This window comes from Diabrotica undecimpunctata, chromosome 2 (genome assembly GCF_040954645.1).
Source record: "Diabrotica undecimpunctata isolate CICGRU chromosome 2, icDiaUnde3, whole genome shotgun sequence".
Taxonomy (NCBI): domain Eukaryota; kingdom Metazoa; phylum Arthropoda; class Insecta; order Coleoptera; family Chrysomelidae; genus Diabrotica; species Diabrotica undecimpunctata.
In genome coordinates, this window is record NC_092804.1 from 173,818,106 (window position 1) to 173,837,542 (window position 19,437).

At 32.3% G+C, this 19,437-nt stretch overlaps 1 protein-coding gene and 1 long non-coding RNA gene across 2 annotated transcripts in view; both read right to left on the reverse strand.

Annotated features, from left to right (window-relative positions):
- LOC140435248 (uncharacterized) overlaps nucleotides 1-19,437 on the reverse strand; it is a 202,833-nt gene that overhangs the window by 85,456 nt on the left and 97,940 nt on the right. The window lies entirely within an intron of this gene.
- The window catches only part of LOC140435240 (uncharacterized), a 31,129-nt gene continuing 11,727 nt past the window's right edge, over nucleotides 36-19,437 (reverse strand). Inside the window, exons 2-4 of the mRNA XM_072524042.1 lie at nucleotides 14,092-14,261; nucleotides 13,380-13,537; nucleotides 36-2,119 (exon numbers count right to left, since the gene is read on the reverse strand). Of these exons, the coding sequence (XP_072380143.1) occupies nucleotides 1,583-2,119; nucleotides 13,380-13,537; nucleotides 14,092-14,251 (855 nt within the window). The 5' untranslated portion in view covers nucleotides 14,252-14,261 and the 3' untranslated portion in view covers nucleotides 36-1,582. The remainder of the gene's footprint in view (nucleotides 2,120-13,379; nucleotides 13,538-14,091; nucleotides 14,262-19,437) is intronic.

A 19,437-nucleotide genomic window follows, 5' to 3' on the forward strand; every position in this document is an offset into this window, starting at 1 on the left:
GCTATTGGGTTAATTTTTTCATAATAAAAAAACTACTCACTTTATACATTTATTGTACTTTTCGTTTATAATACAGTATGTACAAGAAGCATTAACAAAATGTCCAGTATATATATCAAATATGTAAATTTACGTATACAAAAAAAAACATTCCAAAAAAATTCAAAAACGTATTTTTAAAAAAACTTCCAAAAGAAAAAGTAATACATTTAATAAAATTAGAAAAAAAAATTATTTAACAAAAATCTAGGGCTCTATAATTTTCATATCGAGAATGATATCCAAATGCAATTTTCAATGCTTTTTACAAAATTACTTATTTTCACAAAAAAAAAACTAATTTTATATTGAACGAGGTTTTGGTATAAAATTGACTTAAAATTAAAGTGATTCAATAATTTTTAACGAAATAATATATAATGAATGAAACAAGTTCAAATATTATTTTAATTAATAAAAGATTATTAATTTAAGCCATGCCTGGTCTTATTTTTGTGTAATATGCGATTCTAACGACATCTTCATCTGCTAGGATTAGTAGACAGTCCAAGATGTCGTCTATGAGAAGAGGAGGAAGAAATGTGCTCACATATCGTTCCTCAGTGCCCAAACTTGACCTATCAGAGGTGTAACGTAGTTGTCTCAGCGTTTATGTAACAAGTCTTTTAAGGAAAAAGATGTTAATACTATGGATCAGCTCTAGATGGTCTAAGTATCGCAAGGAGAACGATCCAACAGACTTTCTGGAACAGCAAGGCTTTATAGGAATTATTTAAGATATAAAAACGTCTTGCGGCTGCAAATGCCCTACAGCGACAAATCCACACGAAGAAAGTTAGCAACATATAGCATGTTTCCGTCGAGTTTAATGTAACTTAGCAGACGAGACTCGAAAACTTTTAACGAGATGTTGTAGGAAGAGCCTACCATGATGTGCTTTGTGAATGTGAAACACTTAATGACACGTTTCGGATGTAAAGGGAAAACAAATATTGAGTCAGCCAGAAATTTACTGACTTTACTGATGGAGTTTAATGTGCTGTTCAAATTTAATGTGCTGTTCAAATGCCAAAGACAGATTAAACAAATATCTCACTTGTTTAAAGAAAAAGAGGGAAAATCGAAAGAAGGCCGACATCCATGTTATTATACTCAAAATTTACATTTAATAATTTTCTTATATTTAGGTTGGCTCCAGTTGAGAGCACGCTGTGAGGCATTTCTAGTAAACAAAGTAGGCCTAATTTTAATATTTTGAAATAATTAAATAATTTAGTGCAACATTCTCATTTGTTCACGTACCATTAGAATGTCAAGTTTGACATTTGAATGACGCAGTGTTCAATTTTGTCATAATTGCAAATGCTAATATTTCAGAAGTGGAATTAATTCTTAAAAAGTTACATCATGATGAGAAATGAAGAAATGTAATCGAAATGACATTTTTACAGAAAACTAAAGAAAAATGCGTAGGGAATAAAAATATCTACACTACCTATAAATTATTCTTTGTTTTTTAATGTACAAATTAATATAACGCTGATCCTTTTAACTAACCGTAGCTCGTCGTGCCTGAACCTATTCAATAATCAACTGCCAATCGTTCTTTCCTGGATTCTGCCCGTTCAGCTTTAGTTTGAGATAATTCGAAACTGGCGGAGTCCTGTTCAGTTTCGGCTACTAACTTTCTTAGTCTAGCAACTCTGGCTTCTCTGGCAGCTTGTTTCTCTTGAATTGCCGCCATTTCTTCTTCCAAATCGTTGAGTCTATCTTTTGAGAGTTTTGCTCTACGCGAAGCTCCACTGTCAGACTCTATAGAAGCTGTCACTTCCTCTCTTCTAGCTCTGATGGAAGTAATATTGTTCTCCAATGGCGTCCATTTCGTCAAGCTGTCTTCCTCCGGTCTGAAACTTATTTTTAAAGCACTGCGTCTTTGGGCTACATCTTTTTCAGCTAATTTTCTTGGTAACGTGTCGTTTATACCGACAGAATCGAGGATCTTTTCTGATCTGTCGAGTAAGCGCATTGATTTTAGGTTATTTGAGGTGCTTTCTAGATCAGCATCGTCTATGATAGATACTTTTTTGTTAGCTCTTAGACGTCTGATTGATGTGGCGGTCTAAAAAGAAATTATTTGGATTAATAAGCAAGAAAATTTCTTTTTCTGTCGATATATTTAATACATTCAATGGAGTGGAGTTAGTAGACATGAGGAATCATAACCAAAGTTTGACAAACAATGTGTCCCGAAAGAAATTATTGATTAAAATATTGTTCAGATTTTTTTGTACAAATTTTACTTTTTAGGAGATTTTGTAGATCGAGATCTGTAATCTTTGTAATATATATATATATATATATATATATATATATATATATATATATTTATATATATATATATATATATATATATATATATATATATATATATATATATATATATATATATATATATATATATATATATATATATATATATATATGTATATATACGCTCAGATGCAAAATAAACGCAACGGAGAAAATTTTGGTCAAATTAAAGTATTTCAGTTTTTTTTATTTTTAGCAATATGTTGATGATTTTGTTAGCACACTCTGTATAAATTTATAAATTTTAATTTAGTATAGTGAGTTTTTTAATAAAATTTTGTATTTGACTTATATGGACGGGGTTAATCAAAAGGTGGTTTTTTATTCTTAACGAAACATCCTGTGGAATAATTCCGTTAGCGGATTTTCGTAAAACCTTATTTTTCAGTTGCAACGATGTCTTCTAAGTATTATGTTTTTTGTTTCATGTGAAAATATGGATTGGTTCATTTTTAGGAGCGAAATGACTGCCACCCACAATTTACGACTTTTCCTATTATGACCATTATCTTTTGTATTAATTTGTAATTCGACGATTGGGGCTTTGATGACTGATATCGAAGGAATGCCATATCGACATCCCAGAAGCACTGTATTTAAATAATGATTAAAAGGAACGACATGATCTTGGTTTTAATGAACAATGATAACAATAACAAAACATAAAAAAAACAACTTAAATGTAACTTAACCTAAGTACGCAAATAATAAAGAAAAACTACTAAAAGATAACTTAATACTTTTATTGCTTCCCCTAGCCTCTATAACTACCTGTACACGTCGGCTCATGCTGTCTATGAGGTTGCGAATATCATCTTGCTGAATGTTTTACCATTCCTCTTCTAGAGCCAAGCGAAGTTCGTTAATTAAGACTGGTGCGACTTCGCGACCTCTAATATTTCTACCAAGCATGTCCCAAACGTGCTCTTTTGGGTTCAATTCTAGCGAACACGCTGGCCAGTTCATTTTATTAATACCAACATCCTCTCAGTCCTCCTGTGGGGTCGCGCATTATCTTGCATTAATAGAAAATCATCGCCGATATATTGAGAAAAGGGTACTACGTGATTCGAGAAAATTTCCTCAATATACCGGTGTGCAGTCAACGAACCCTCAATATATACCAATTCAGTGTGTGCCTCTCGGGATATTCCCGACAATACCATCACCGAACCCCCTCCATGGCTAACACGGAGACTGAAAGCGCACTCCACAAATCTCTCTCCATTTCGACACCATACTCGTTCTCTCCCATCTAATGAGTGAAGACAGTATCTCGACTCATCACCCCGTACAATACACAGTGTGCTAAAAAAATCATGAAAATAGGGCTAAAAATAAAAAAATTTAAATACTTTGAATTTGACCAAAATTTTCTCCGCTGCATTTTAAAATAAGTGGTTTGTTAAGTTATTTTTGTTAATTTGTTGCTTGATTATTTAAATAAAAATGATTTATAACTTTTCTAAAAATGCACAAAAACCTTTGATTTCGAGTGAGAATAAGGACACTATCACAAATACTCAGCTTTAAAAATTTATTTGCTATGTTGGCATTTTTACAAGAATTAAAAATAACACATAATATCCTACGACTTTTAAAATCCGAGTTAGTCTTTTTTTTTCAAAAATTCCCGTAGATTTGTTTATAAACAATAAGAAATTTAAAGAGAACCATTTGAAAGAAAAAATTTAAGAACTATTTCTTTAAAAATGAACCGCCTACGATGCGCCAAAGATAAAGGGTTTAAAAGCGAAGCGATTTTGCTATTTCAAAACTGAATTCACATATTCAAATTTATAAAAATCGCAATATCTCCGGTTCTAATCAACGAAAATTGATGTTTATTTTTTAAATTTGGGGTATCTCGTGGTATAGATTATAAAATTTCATTTAGTGAATTTGTAAATTGTTTATTTAACCGAGTAATTTGTTCAAACAATTTAAAATAAATATTTATTTTGCAAAATTTTACTTTTCTTTTATTATTAGTAAAAAAGATTATGAAATGATAAGCAACTTAAATATTTATGTATTATAGTTATAAATAGTATCTTTTAACAATAAATTTTACAAAAATTAAGTTTTTTTTGAAAATCAAATCTATACATGTTAAAATTTCTGGAATTATGCTTATTATTTTTACATGCGTCAATTTTATAAATAAATTTATAAATAAAACAAAAATTACTTATCTAACTATAATAAAAAATAATTATGTATACTAACCTTCTCTCGTGTAAAACAGTTTACCACAAATTAAGCAAAAAAAAAGGTTCAAATATACAGGGTGTGCCAAAAGAAGGGGGACGGTCGAATATTTTAGGAAATTTACATTGGATCGAAAAACTGAAAAACAACTTTTCAATATTTTTTAAAAATTTATCGAATGACACCAAAATCGATCTCTACACCTATCTCCTGGGGTTAGGGTGGGGACAACTTTGAAATATTAAGTGAGAACCACTATTTTTTATTGCAGATTTGGTTTTCTTATGCAAAAATAAGTTACTTTTATTCGAGACATTTTTTCGAAGTCCTGATATATGGCGCTATAATCGGAAAAATATGTATCCTGATACCCTAGAAAAAATATGGAATCAGTCTAATATCTCAAGAAATACACTGTTAAAAAGCAAACCAAAAAAACATAACTGATATTTTTCAAAAAATGTGTCGAGTGACACCAAATACCATTACTGTCTGGGATGGGGCCGGGGAGGAGCCAACGTCGAATTAAAAAAAAACCTCCATTTTTTATTGCAGATTGAGATTCTTTGTACAAAACTGTCAGTACCATGAAAGTTAATTTGTAAGACATCTGATCTGTATTTCTTTATTTATATATTTATTTATTTTTCTGCGATTGCAGCGCCATCTATTTGGAATGGAATTTTTTTTAGATAAAACCTATTGTCTTTTTCACGAGGAATCCGAATCTGCAATAAAAAAAATGGTGGTTTGAAATTAAGATTTCAAAGTTGTCCCCCGCCACACCGCTAGAGAGTAATTGTGAGTAATCGTGTTTAGTGTTATTCGATTCCATCATTTTTCTAGGGTCTCAAGATTAATCGTATTTTTACGGTTCTAGTGCCATCTATCAATAATTCGAAAAAATGTTTCGAATCAAAGTTATTTATTTTTCATTCGTATACAATAAAAATGGGGGTTCCCATTTAAGATTTTCAAGTTCACAATAGTAGAGAAATTCAGTTGTTGCAATAATTAAATAAAGATGAATCTACTACCGTAGACTACAGATTAGAGAGGTGTTGTTGATGAATAAAATTGTAACTGATGAGAACTTCGTTAACAAAATGTTTTCCTGTGGGAATGTAAATCGCCAAAATTTAAGGTACTCAGTTAGGCCGTTTTTTATAGAAGGAAATTTAGCAAGCGATAATTATGAAATGCTAATTAGAAATAAAATTGTACCTGCCCTGAAAAACAAGCTTAGAGCCAATTTTAATGCGATATGGTCTTAGCAAGATGAAGCTCCAGCTCATTTTGGTGTAAATGTTCGGCGTTATTCAGATCAAACATTTACCGGACAATGAATTGGTAGAGTAGGTAGTATTGAATGGCCTCCTCGTTTACCCGATTTGAATCTTAAAGATTATTCTTTGGGGATATTTGAAAAGCAGAATTTATAAAACTAAACTAGCAGGAATTATCGATGACCCCATATTAATTTCTAGAGAAATATGATATGTATCTAATAGGATATAAATGGCGCTTAAGATGTTAAATAATGTTCTAAATAAATGTTTTAAATAAAAAATATAGCCGAGATAATTTTACACAAAGATGTTTATTAGCACATTTTGTGTAGAATGAACCGTTCTTTCACAAAAGACGCTTGGAGCGACCGTCGATTTTCAATGTCAATAACGCGCGCGAAATCAATGTTCCATAAAATTTGTATCAGCTTGACAGTTAAAAGTCGATATCTTTTGATTCAAGCGCCCTATCGACAAAAATCAAGACACGTTTTAAAGGTAAAGAGTTCAGCTGTCTTATGCAATTTTTGTTTTTTGCCGCAAATAAACTCAGATTTTATAAGGTGTTAAATAAATAAACGTGGCGCGATTTTTGCCATTTTTTATGATTCTCATGAGATCAATACAATCTATCGCTTTCATTGATTAGACACTATGAAGTTTCGATTACTAGAAAGTAACCTTCAAAACTTATAGCATGAACTTGTAGTTTTCAGTTTTGGCAACAAATGTGAAGCATTTTAAATATGCTTAAAAAACGCTGGATTTATACTTTCACATAATCGATCTAAAACGTTCAAAACTTTTTTCTTTCAATTACACTAGTACGTTTTTCAAAATAACCAAACTTTTGCTATAAACTACACCCAAAATCTTCTTCTTGTAGGCATTTCCCGTGACGTGCGATCGTTTGTAATGTAAAACATTAAATTCTGCGTTTTTCATTCATATTTCAAATGCCTCAAATCTCATATTTGTTGCCACAACTCAAAATTAATATTTCATGTCATAAGTTTTAAAGGTTGATCTCTAGAAATGAAAATTTTACTACGACTGGTCAATGAAAGTGATCAATTTTATTGATCTCAAGGAAATCGTAAAAAATTGCAAAAATCGCGCAAAGGTAATTTATTTAACGCCTTTATAAAACCTGAGTTTATGCCCTGCAAAATACGGAAACTGCATACAAAAGCTGCACTCTTTACAGTCGAGCTGATACAAAATTGTATTGACCATTGATTTAGCGCGCGTATCTAACAGACAACCGCTTCAAGCATTGTTTCTGAGAGAGCGGTTCAATGTACACAAAAAGTGATAATAAACATTTTTGTTTTCTATCTTTTTGTATCTGTTTTGGGGTCCCAAAATTAATATTTTTGGAAGAATTCAGCTTGTTCTTATGATTTTTAGGCGTCAACTCTATGATGCAGTCAACTCTTATAAACTTTGAAATATACATATACATAACCTCTCAAGTCTTTATGATATACAGGGGGGATAGATGAATAAAAAGTCTTATTTTCGCTTTTAGTGACAACGATTTAATGTCCTCAATTATAATATCGTTGATGATGTGATGACAAAGCAACAAATAAATGATCATATGAAAAAAAAACATACAAGAATTATCAAGTGTAGGTGTAGTATGTGTATTTAAAATTTTTGTCGCTGTATTTTCATTTTAAATATCAAAATTTGTTTTATAATTATTGTGCCTAGTACAATCTAAACGAGTGACCTAAAACAATAAGGTTTTAGGTCAAGAAGATCATGCACCGTCGCTATATTTAGCAAGAGGAATCATTAGAATACAACAAACAGATATATTTATGTTTCGTGGACCTTAAAAAGGCATTTGAAAGGGTCAAATTAAAGGACTTTATCCACTTATTGTACCTCTAGGAATAATCAAAACGATCGAAAATATCTACCAGAACAACACAATAAAAGTATGAGTAGAAGAAGAACTAACTGGACCAATTAAAGCTGGCAGTGGAATAAGACATGGGGATTCCTTGAAACCTCTATTGTTCGACCTGATCATGAATGAAATAATAAAAAAAGTAAGAACTAAAAGTAAAGTAGGACTTACATTATCACTACTACAAGTGGAGAAATGATGGATATCTCCGGAGAAATATTAGTTGACATCGGAAATCGTGGTATAAGAATGTTCCATAAAATGTTTGTGTGGGATATAATAGATGAAAGAGCAGTATGAGAATCAGGAATGAAGATTTTAACGAATAGTTTGAGAGACGAGACAAAGCTCAATGGTTCCTACGATTTCCAGATATTATACCCATGGATTTTTCAGTTGGGGATAACCCAGTCTTCTTTTTCAAAGCTTGTAATATTGAGCATTTGAAGCTATTTAAATTTATAATCCTACACCCCTGAAAGACTTACGATAAAATGAGCAGATCAGTTTTTAAACGATGTAATATTTTCCGTAAAGGAAAACCGCTTACCAAGTGTTCATCTTTAAACAGGGTAATCGAAAAGATCCTAACTGCTACAGAGGATTAAGTGTCCTACCTACTTTCGGGAGATTGTTTGGAAAGATAATAAATGGAAAAATACAAGATGATATAGGACATCTAATTAGCGAAGACCAAAGTGGATTTACGTCTGGTAGATCTTGCACTGATAACTTGTTTATACTCCAACAATTAATAGAAAAAAAAATCGCGGTTGGTACTGAAGTACATATAGCCTTTATCGACCTAGAAAAGGCGTATGATACAGTTCCAAGACTTAAATTATGGCAAGCTTTACTACAACTCGGCATTAGTCCATTATTTTTACCTTTATATAGTCCAACCTTTTAGGAATAATCACAGAAGGATACAGGGATAACACTAAAAATCCTAAAAATAGGAAATAGAATCGGAAATCAGAGCCAATAAAAGTAACTAAAGGACTAAGACAAGGTTGCAGTATGTCACCCTTACTATTTAATTTATATATTGAGGCAGCCCTCCAAAATTGGAAAAACCACTGCCAGGGAATGGGAATCGCCATAGGATTCCCATTTTCCAGAGGAAATGACGTACTGTTTTCCCTGAACTTTCTCAAGATTCAAGATTCTTATGATCTAGAATTTATGATAAAGAGTCTATACAAAAGTCAGCATGAAGAAAATTAGGAGAAACTGAAATTAAACACCGAATTAATATATATATATTTAGGGATTCTACAGTATTCACTGCCTTCCCTCGCTCAACCGTTTCCATCTCTCTCTGTTGTTCCATTCTCCATCGTTCAGTCCTCTCTTACTCATGGCGTCGTCTACTTCGTTCCTCCAGGATTTTCGGGGTCGTCCTCTTTTCCTCCTTCCTATGGGGCTCCATTCGGTGATTTTCTTTATCCATCTGCTGTCGCTAGTTCTTCTTACATGTCCATACCACTTTAGTCTTTTTTGTTCTATATATGTTAGTATGTCTGTTTCTATTGATGTTCTTTGCTTTATTTCGTCATTACTTCTCCTATCCATTCTTGTTACTCTGCAGCATCTTCGCAGGCATTCCATCTCTGTTGCTACTATCTTACTGCTGGTTTTCTTGTTTATGATCCAATTTTCAGCCCCATATGTCATAATACTTCGCACTAATGTTTTATAAATCTGCGTTTTTGTCTTCATATTTAGGTGTCTATCCCACCATACTGAGTTAAGTTGTCGGATTGCTGTTCTTGTTTGTCCTAATCTTTGTGTAATTTCTTCCTCTGTTGTTGCCTTTTTCGTGATTATAAACCCCAGGTATTTGAATTTATCCTTTCCTTTGATTGTTACGTTGTCATCAATCTGTAGATCTTCTATGTCTTCTTCACTTGTAGATAGGTACTCTGTTTTCGGGAGGTTAATATCTAGGCCAGCCTTGGTATATTCTTCTTGTAGTTTTTTCATCATGTAGCTGAGGTCGTCTTGGTCTTGTGCAATTAATCAGGGACATAAAATTGTAGGATGTCTGAACTCCTTATGGTGGGATCGCAACATTTCCAAAAGGACCAAAAAAAGAATAGGCAAACCATGGTTGAATCAGTTCTTTGTTATGGCTCTGAAGTATGGACAATTAATGCAGACCTGAAGAGAAGATTGTTGACAGTTGAAATGGATTATTTGAGAAGAAGTGCTAGAACATCAAGGCTAGAAAGGAAGACCAACGAATCTATAAGAAATAACATGAATGCTACAGAAACGGTCATTGATAGAATAGAAAGAAGAGCTTTAAAATAGTTTGGACACCTATTGAGAATGCCTGACGAACGTTGGCTACAAAAACTTCACAGATGGAAGCCTCCTGGAAGAAGAAAAAGAGGTAGATCTCGACACTCATTGAATGAAGGAATTAGAAGAGCGATGGAATAGAGAGGTTTGGAGGAGGAGCATGCCTTGGACCGGGAGGATTGGCGGAGAACGGGAATATGGCGTTTTGCTTAAATCAGTTTGGAAGCCAATTTGAACGATTACTGTAGGTTAACTGTCCATATATTTCTCTTTTGTATCAAACTATCATTTTTATTTGTTTAGTTTGTGGTTATAGATCACAATTTAATTAAAATAGAGTAGTTTATTTGGTTTTATTGTACCAAAATCATTTGTGGCAATCACTTTGGTTAAGCCAAGGTAAAAAGTACTTAAACTGTAACCCTTAAGGGAGTTAAATATTATTCAAGTTTATTTTTAAACTTCTAATTTTTGGCGTTTTTTGCAACGAAAACAGTGACACAAATTTTAAACTTTTTTATCTGTGGACACGTGTAGGTGGATTGATCTAGTAAATGATATCTTAAATATAGTCTGAAGGCAAATAATTATAATTAAACACAAATAAAATGAACATGAAAGAATGTTACAACATATAAACCCGTGAAAAAGTTATTTAATAATAAAAAAAAATGTGTAGTCATGCACAGAATCAACCGATATGTGTGGGCAATGAATTTATGTTCTCAAAACCTATTTTTAAATATAACACTAACAGAAAACAGAGAATTTCACGTTTCTGAAAATGAAAAACTGAACTTTTGTAGTTTTAATGACGTTTTATATTCTAGGATTAATAAGTTTGGTAAAGGAATTTTGATGTATCTAAAAATAACAATCGTTTTGAATGCTGCAATGTTATGGAGATTTTATTATTGTTTTTTAATAATTGGTTCTTGCAATGTTTGAAATAACAATAATAGCGAAGTATAAAAAGATATTAGGTAATTTATATTACCGGATTGAAAAAAGTATTTAGATGGACAAAAAGAAGAAAATAACCACAATGTTGTTCGACCTAGGGTGCTTTATGCAAGCAAGACCTGAAATGTTAACCACTGAAGAATCTTAAAAGGATATATGGAGGTTTAAAAGAGGGTAATGTATGACAAACAAGAACAAACACGGGAATAATGAAATTATATGAATATCCCAAAATAATACCACTTCTCCTTTAAATATTACTTCCAGTATAAAAGTTGTGTGAAGACCAGTTACATGTACTAATTTGAGTATTTGATAAATTCATTAACAACAAGGATTCAGATCCGGAATATCCTGCGTAGACGACGTATTTGTACTAAGACAAATCACAGAAAAAGCCATCGAGTACAATAAACCAGCGTATCTATGTTTTATAGACCTGACAAAGGCTTTCGATCGCATCCAAGTGGAAGACGTCTTACACCTACTGTATAAAAGAAACATACCAATAAATATTATATAAACCATCGAAAACATCCAAACCATCCAAATATAAATGGAAAACTAACACAGTGTGTACCAGTACAAAGTGGAGTCAGACAGGGTGACTCGTTAAGCCCACTTCTCTTTAATATACTGATGGACGAAATAATATAAGCAGTACGTAAGGGTCGTGGTTACAGAATGGGGAACAAAGAAATCCAAATATTATGTTATACAGACGACACCGCATTAATCGTCGAGACAGAAGACGAGCTCCAAAGATTAACGCACATCTTCAATACAACAGCCAAGAAGTACAATATGATAATATCAGCAAAAAAACCAAATGTATGACAACATCTAAATACTCACTATGATGTAGAATCGAAATTGATGGGAAAATAATAAAGCAGGAAGCAAGGTTTAGATATCTGGGAATACATATAACTAGTCACTGAGATATTGAAGAAGAAGTACGACAACAAAGCTTAAAAGCAAATAAAGCGGTGGAATCTCTTAATGAAGATCTTCCAGAAGATCTGGAAGAACAAACACCTAAAACAAGACACAAAAACAAGAATCTGTAAAGCAGCAATTAGACCTATATTAACATATACGGCGGCGGCGGAGACAAATCTAAAATGAGACGACTACTAGAAACAACAGATGAAAATACTCCGACGAATATCAGGGAAAAGTTTGTTGGAGGGAGAAAAGCGAAAACATAAGAATATCATGCAATATAGAAGACATAAATGGATGGGTGAAAAAACGGAAACAGGAGTGGAACGAACACGTTAGTAGAATGGCAGAGGATAGGATAATACGAATAGCACGAGATAAGTCACCAAATGGACGAAGAAGTATTGGCAGACCAAGAAAAAGATGGTGCGACAATTTTAACAATTTAGGAGGCTAATATTGAAGAAGAAACAGGCTTTAGAAGAAGGAAAAAGAAGAAGAGGGTTAGTGGTGAGGGAGTTTGTCAAAACCTCGAGGTTTTAACGAAATATATTTTTCTAATAACATTTTCGCCAAAGCAAAATCTTTTAGCACCAGCAGATGGTATCTACACAGGGCTCGCCTGGGTTAATCTACTGTAGAATTAGAATGAAGATGGTTGATGATTACGAAAGATCTCTTCAGGATCCTGGATCACATTTTTCTTCTTTCTTATTTTGTTTAAGTTAGCTGCGTGTTGTCGTTCTGGGGCTGTTAGGTAATAAATTATATTATCATAATTTAAATTTAGAAAATCTAGCAATTCTTCATACAGTATCGGACAGTGATCATTTTAAGTCGTTTGCAGCAGTCAAAGTTTAATTACGGGAAAAATAGAACGGTAAATTTTTAAAAGAAACTAAAATAAGGTTTTTAAATTGTGAAGCAGAGCAAACTAATTTTAAGTAAACAGCGGAACCCTCGATTTGGGGTTATGCCAGAATGATTGATACAATCATTAGTAGTGAAAGAGCTAACTGAGCAGTTCTTATATAAGGCAGCATAACTTACACTAACGTAGCTGTAATAATAAAAGCCAGAAATTTATGTTGCTGTCTTAACGATTTAAAAAAAGTTCATTTTCAGAAACGTTGATGATATTTACATAAGTTATACATAACTTTTATATACTTTATACACAATTTTACAAATGCACGTGTTCAATAATAAAATGCTTTATTCTTACTCCGATTTGATTTTATATATTTTTTTTCGTATAGTAATGCTTGAATTTGGAATGTACTAATGCTAAATTTGTAGTGAATGTACAACTTATGTAAATCCATATATTTTCAAGTCTAATATCCATAAATTTACGCAAAATATCGGCGCACCTCATCGTTGATGTCATTGTCCAAAAGGGCGCTGGCTCTATTGAATCGGCTCCTTGTATCGAACTCATTATCTTCTCTGATATGTTTCTCTGCTCTTCTTCTTGAAAATTCTAGACCTTCGTCGGCAAAGATTCTGGCATGGCGCTCGGCAATGGATTCTGTAACAAAAATAAACTAATGTATCTGCAGAAGAAAAAATATCACTAAATGATATTATTTTACAGACAATTTCATTGATGCGTTTTATCAATTTGTTCCAAAAATATAGGCTTCTATTGAAGCTACTCGTACATGAATGACAAATTGTTGCCAATCCTTCCATTCGGATTTCAATAATAAAGTTTTTATAATTCGCTACCGGATATATTTAACTATACTCATGGGAGTGCACACCCCACCCATTGCTTCTTTCTATTATAATTTTATTTTAATCTATACTAACAATCCTCCGAGGCACAAACATAAAGACGCCCCTCAGGCTATCGCTCCTCAGGCAAAATTGCCCCTCAGGCAAGTCAAAGGACCTGCAGTCGCGAAACCTGAGCATCGAGGTCACGTACGACAAGCGTGAGCTCGGTGGCCTGACCTTTCGGGCACTCCGTACTAAGTGTAATTATTATGTGTCTAGTTACTTTGAATATTTATTGTTTATAACAGCTACCTATATAGGTATATAAAATACTTATATCTTTAGTAATATGTAATGATTTACCTGCAACTGGTGATGGCTGACGTGGTGGGGACAGCGATCTGCCAGAATATTTTCTGTCCAGTCTGTCTAAGGCACCCTTGTAGTAACTTTCTCCAATATTGTAGTTGGCATCATATAATTTCGTTCTGGGTCTACTAAGGACGGTGCGTCTGGAAGTCATTTTTGTGTTTCTGAAGCAATAGATAAAAGAATTTAAAAATACTTTAAGTTTACCCGCCTAATATTAATGTATTAGACACAGGCATTTGAAATGTGGCTATATCGGAGAATGCTTAAGATCCTGTGGACTGACCGAGTCACAAATGAGTAGGTTCTTAGAAGAATAAATAAGAGTCGAGAAGTACTGACCACCATCAAATCTCGAAAGTTACAGTTCTTCGGACATATTCTGCGAAATGAATCCAGATATGCTCTCCTTCAAGCCATTCTGCAAGGAAAAATATTTGGAAAACGAGGTCCAGGAAGAAGAAGAACATCTTGGTTAAAGAACCTCAGAATCTGGTTCAATACAACATCTGTGGAGCTTTTCCGTGCTTTTCCGTAAGATAAAGATTGCCATGATGATCGCCAACATTCGTAACGGATAGGCACATCAAGAAGAAGATATACATATATATGTAATATATATAATATAATATATATAATACATATAATATACATACATATACATACATATAATATATATAATAATATATATAATACATATAATTCTCTATTAATAAATACTAAAAAAAACTTTCATAATGACTTAATTAATCAATCTTACAATATACCAAAAACAGTTTGGAATTTAGTAAACAGTGAAACTGGTAGGCAAAAGAACAGGTCTGATATTATTCTACATTATGATAATAAAATTATTACCAAGTCTTGTGATATTGCTAATTCGTTTGCCTCATATTTTGCTACAATTACAGAATACAATCTTCAAACTCATTTTGGCACATCGTTACCTTCTTCTTGTACTACCTCAAAAATGTGTAACAAAACATTTTTCTTTTTACCGGTAACTCCAATTGAAATAAAAAAATACAATCGATCAACTAAAAAATAAGCCTAGTACTGGTATTGATAACATATCTGTAAAAATAATAAAACTGATAAGTGATCATATATCGATTCCTTTAACCCATTTAGTTAATCTCTCAATAACAACCAGCCAATTTCCATCCATATTTAAAATGGCAAAAGTTATTCCAATTTTCAAAAAGAATGACCCTCATGATATTTCAAATTATAGACCAGTATCTGTCCTTAGCATAATTTCAAAAGTAATAGAGAAGGTTGTATACAACAGAATGTTAAATTTTATAGAAAAATACAATTTATTAACTCCAACCCAACACGGCTTTAGATCAAAAAAGTCAACACTCACGGCTGCATGCAGCTTGTTTGAGCGTATTTATGATGAATTAGATAGTAGTAACCACGTGGCAGGACTATTTTTTGATCTATCACGCGCTTTTGACTGCTTAGATATAACATTTATTCGCAATAAATTATATAACGTTGGTTTTAGAGGGATATTTCTAGAATGGATAATAAATTTCTTAAGTGACAGGAAGAGTGTTGTTAAGATGAAAGAATCAAGCTCAGAACCATACACGACAAATAAAGGAGTACCACAGGGATCCGTGCTGGGACCATTATTATTCCTAATTTTTATTAATGACCTACCAGATCACATAAGGGCACTTATAATATCAATGTTTGCTGATGATACCTCGTTAATAGTCTCTGCACGTACACTAGAGGAATTAAAAATGACAATGAAGACTGTTGTTGACTGCTTTATACGCTGGTGTAATACCAACAGACTAATATTAAACATTGACAAGACGCAAATTATTTATTTTCATTCATACAACTCATCTAAATATGACTATATCTTAACCATCCACGATAGAAACAATATGTTATCTTCCACTCACTCTACAAAGTTTTTGGGTGTATTCATTGATTGTAATCTCAAATGGTCAGAGCAAGTGAATTCAGTGAACATGAAATTGAATAAAGCTTTTTATGCTATATCTAGAATTAAAAACACACTACCCATCTCGGCATTAATGAACGTTTATTATAGCCTTGCTTACAGCCACATGTGCTACAATGTAATTTTGTGGGGGAACTCAGTAGATAGTAACAAAGTGTTCATTAACCAAAAAAAATTATCCGTAAAATTTTTAATTTGGATTATAAACAGTCTTGTAAACCAGTTTTTATCAAACATCAAATTTTAACTTTCTACTGCCTATATATCTATAAATGTTTACTTTATGTCAAAGAGGAAATCAATACATTTCCAGTAAATTCAGACAATCACTACTACAATACAAGAAGTGCTGAATCTTTACGAGTTCCTAAACACAGAACATCCAAATTTCAAAATTGCTTCAGATATATGGGACTGACCTTATACAATCATTTGCCAAAAACTGTGAAAGAAATACCACTTATCTCTAAATTTAAAAAAAATGTTAAAGATTTACTCTTAAGAAAAGCATATTATTCTATAAATGAATATCTTGAGGACAAACTGCAATAGCTTCATATTTTACTTGTAAAAATGTATGTATTGTAATGTAAAATTGTATTATACACAATAATGTTTTTTATACCAAATTCTGTAGTGACGTATCCTATACATTTATTTTGAATGTCTTAAAGGATCAATAAAGATGACTATGACTATGACTATGACTACAGTTACGAAAAGATCTCACAACAAGGTGCTGTCTTTAAAATTAATAAACTTATAATTAAAAGGATTTGTTTTGCATTTTTTTAAGAATTCTTTAAATTTCTATAACGTCACCGTTTACTGTAATGCCGCCATGTTGTATTTTTTTATAATAATTATTAATTCATTAAATAACTAAAGTAAATTTGTTCAAAGTGTAATTTTAAACAAATATTATTTGACAACACGTAAAACTGAACAATTGAACTAAATTACAATTTCTTCAATAAACGAAATATTCAAATGTTATCCATTTGTGTGTTGGCAATGATAGACTATATAGATGCTCCGAATAGACTTGTTTATCATTTCTACAGTAATTCACTGCAATACATATATGTTAGAGTTAGTCGATCTGTTAACATAAACTCACAAAAAATCAACTGGTGTCAATTCTGGTGATCTTGCCGGCCATTCAATCACATCAGTTTGACCAATCCATCTGAGTTAAAATAGTATACATTTATGCTTAAAAACAAACATTTATTTCTGGTACATTTTGATACTGGAGAAGACCAAGATATTAGACACTGGTCAATAAGAAAAGAACCAATTAAATGGTTTTTTTACATAAATTTTTCTGATTTTAGAAGAACTATAACTACAATATATTAACATTTTTCTTCATATGCAGTATTTCAATTGCTAATTCTTTTATTTCGACCGTAATTGTTTTATTTAAATAGTAATTTTCGAACTTTTTTTTTGGAGTTCTATTCTTCGTAGACAGCAGCGATATATTGAAAAAGCAGCTCCAAAATAAAAAAAGAAACTAAGAATCAGGAAAGGATTACGTCAATAAAATCAAAAAGCGAAAAATGCAGACTGACGGAAAAATATTGCTTAATTTTCGCTATGAAAAGTTGTCTGTGTAAAATGGTTTATTGTTTAGCGAGACAAGTAAAAGAGTAATAACATCCTTTGAATCAACATCAAGAAATTTACTACCAACGTCTTTGTCACTGAATATATTTTTAAGTATAGAGGAACCTATCCAAAACTTATCAAAACAGCAAAAAATGTACTATCTGAATCGTCTGGGAAGCTCTAAAAATGTTGCAAGAGAAACTTGGTCCATAATAAACGATCTTTGAAATAAAACTAACACAGCTCACGCATTTTCCCTTCCAAATCCTGAAAGTCTAAATGGATACTCCGTTCATGTGAGTAAAGATATAACATCAACTATTTTGCCATAACAATATCCTATTTTATGTCTCCCCAATTCAATAGAGGTCTAGAATTCATTCTTTATAAGACCTGTTGATAAATCTGTACTGATCCAAACAATCAGTAGTATCAAAAGCCAATCTTTCTGTAGTACTGATGGACTATCCATAAAAAATTTCTTAAATCTCCCAAAAATGTGTTGGAAGTCCTGGTCTCACTAATTAACGATTCCTTTGAAAAAGGTATATTTCCAGAGTGCCTAAAGACACCCATTATTATTCCTCTTCTTAAGGGTGGTGAAAAATCGAATGTCTGCAACTATAGACCTCTTGCCTTGCTACCGGTCCTATCCAAAACTATTGAGAGACTTAAAGCCGGACTTATGTCTTTTCTCTTGAAAACAACATTTTATCACAAAGTCAGTTCTGCTTTTTATCTAATAAATGTACCAGTGATGCTATGATTTCTGTACTACATGAGGTCTATCAAGCACTAAACAATAATCTTTACACTTCCACTGTTTTTTTGTGACTATGTCAAAGCTTTTGATTATAAACTACGACATTTTGATAAAAAAACTAAATTTTTACGGAATTCGGGGTATTTCTTTGAATTGGTTCCAATCTTACTTGAGGAATAGAAAAGAACTAGTTCGAGCAAATGATACTGACTCTAGTCACAAAAGCATTGTATGTGGGGTACCATAAGGTTCAGTATTTGGGTCTTCTACTTTTCCTTATCTTTATAAATGATATATATATATATATATATATATATATATATATATATATATATATATATATATATATATATATATATATATATATATAAGCGGGGATCCTACAGCTTCTGCCGCTTCCCGCATTTCGATCGCCATCTTTTTCTATCTCTCCAGGTGTCTTCATCAATGGCTCTGTCTTTCATGGTTTCCATAACACCTTGTATCCAAGACTTGGCTGGTCTTCCTCGTTTCCTTCTATTACTTGGATTGTATTCCATAGCTCTTTTTGGCTATCTGTTGTCGTCCATCCTCTGTACGTGTCCATACCATATTAACTGTCTAGTTTCTATTCTTTCAGAAGTTGTATGTACTCTATCTGTTTTTCTTCTAATTTCAGAATTAGGTATACGTTCTACTCTTGATATACGGCAAGCTCTTCTTAGGTAGTCCATTTCAACCGTGTCAACTTTTTTCTTTCCTTTTACTGTCATTTGCCAACATTCTGCTCCATATGTAAGAATGGGCTCTACAATTACTTTGTAGATAGTCATTTTAGTTTTCATAGTAGCTTTGTTGGACCAAAGTATCGAATTCAGAATTTGAATACTCTTCCTGCCTTGTTGCACTCTATAGTCTATATCTCGTTCCGTTGTTCCTTTACTACAGATAATACTTCCCAAATATTTGTATTCGTAGCACCTTTTCATTTGTCTAA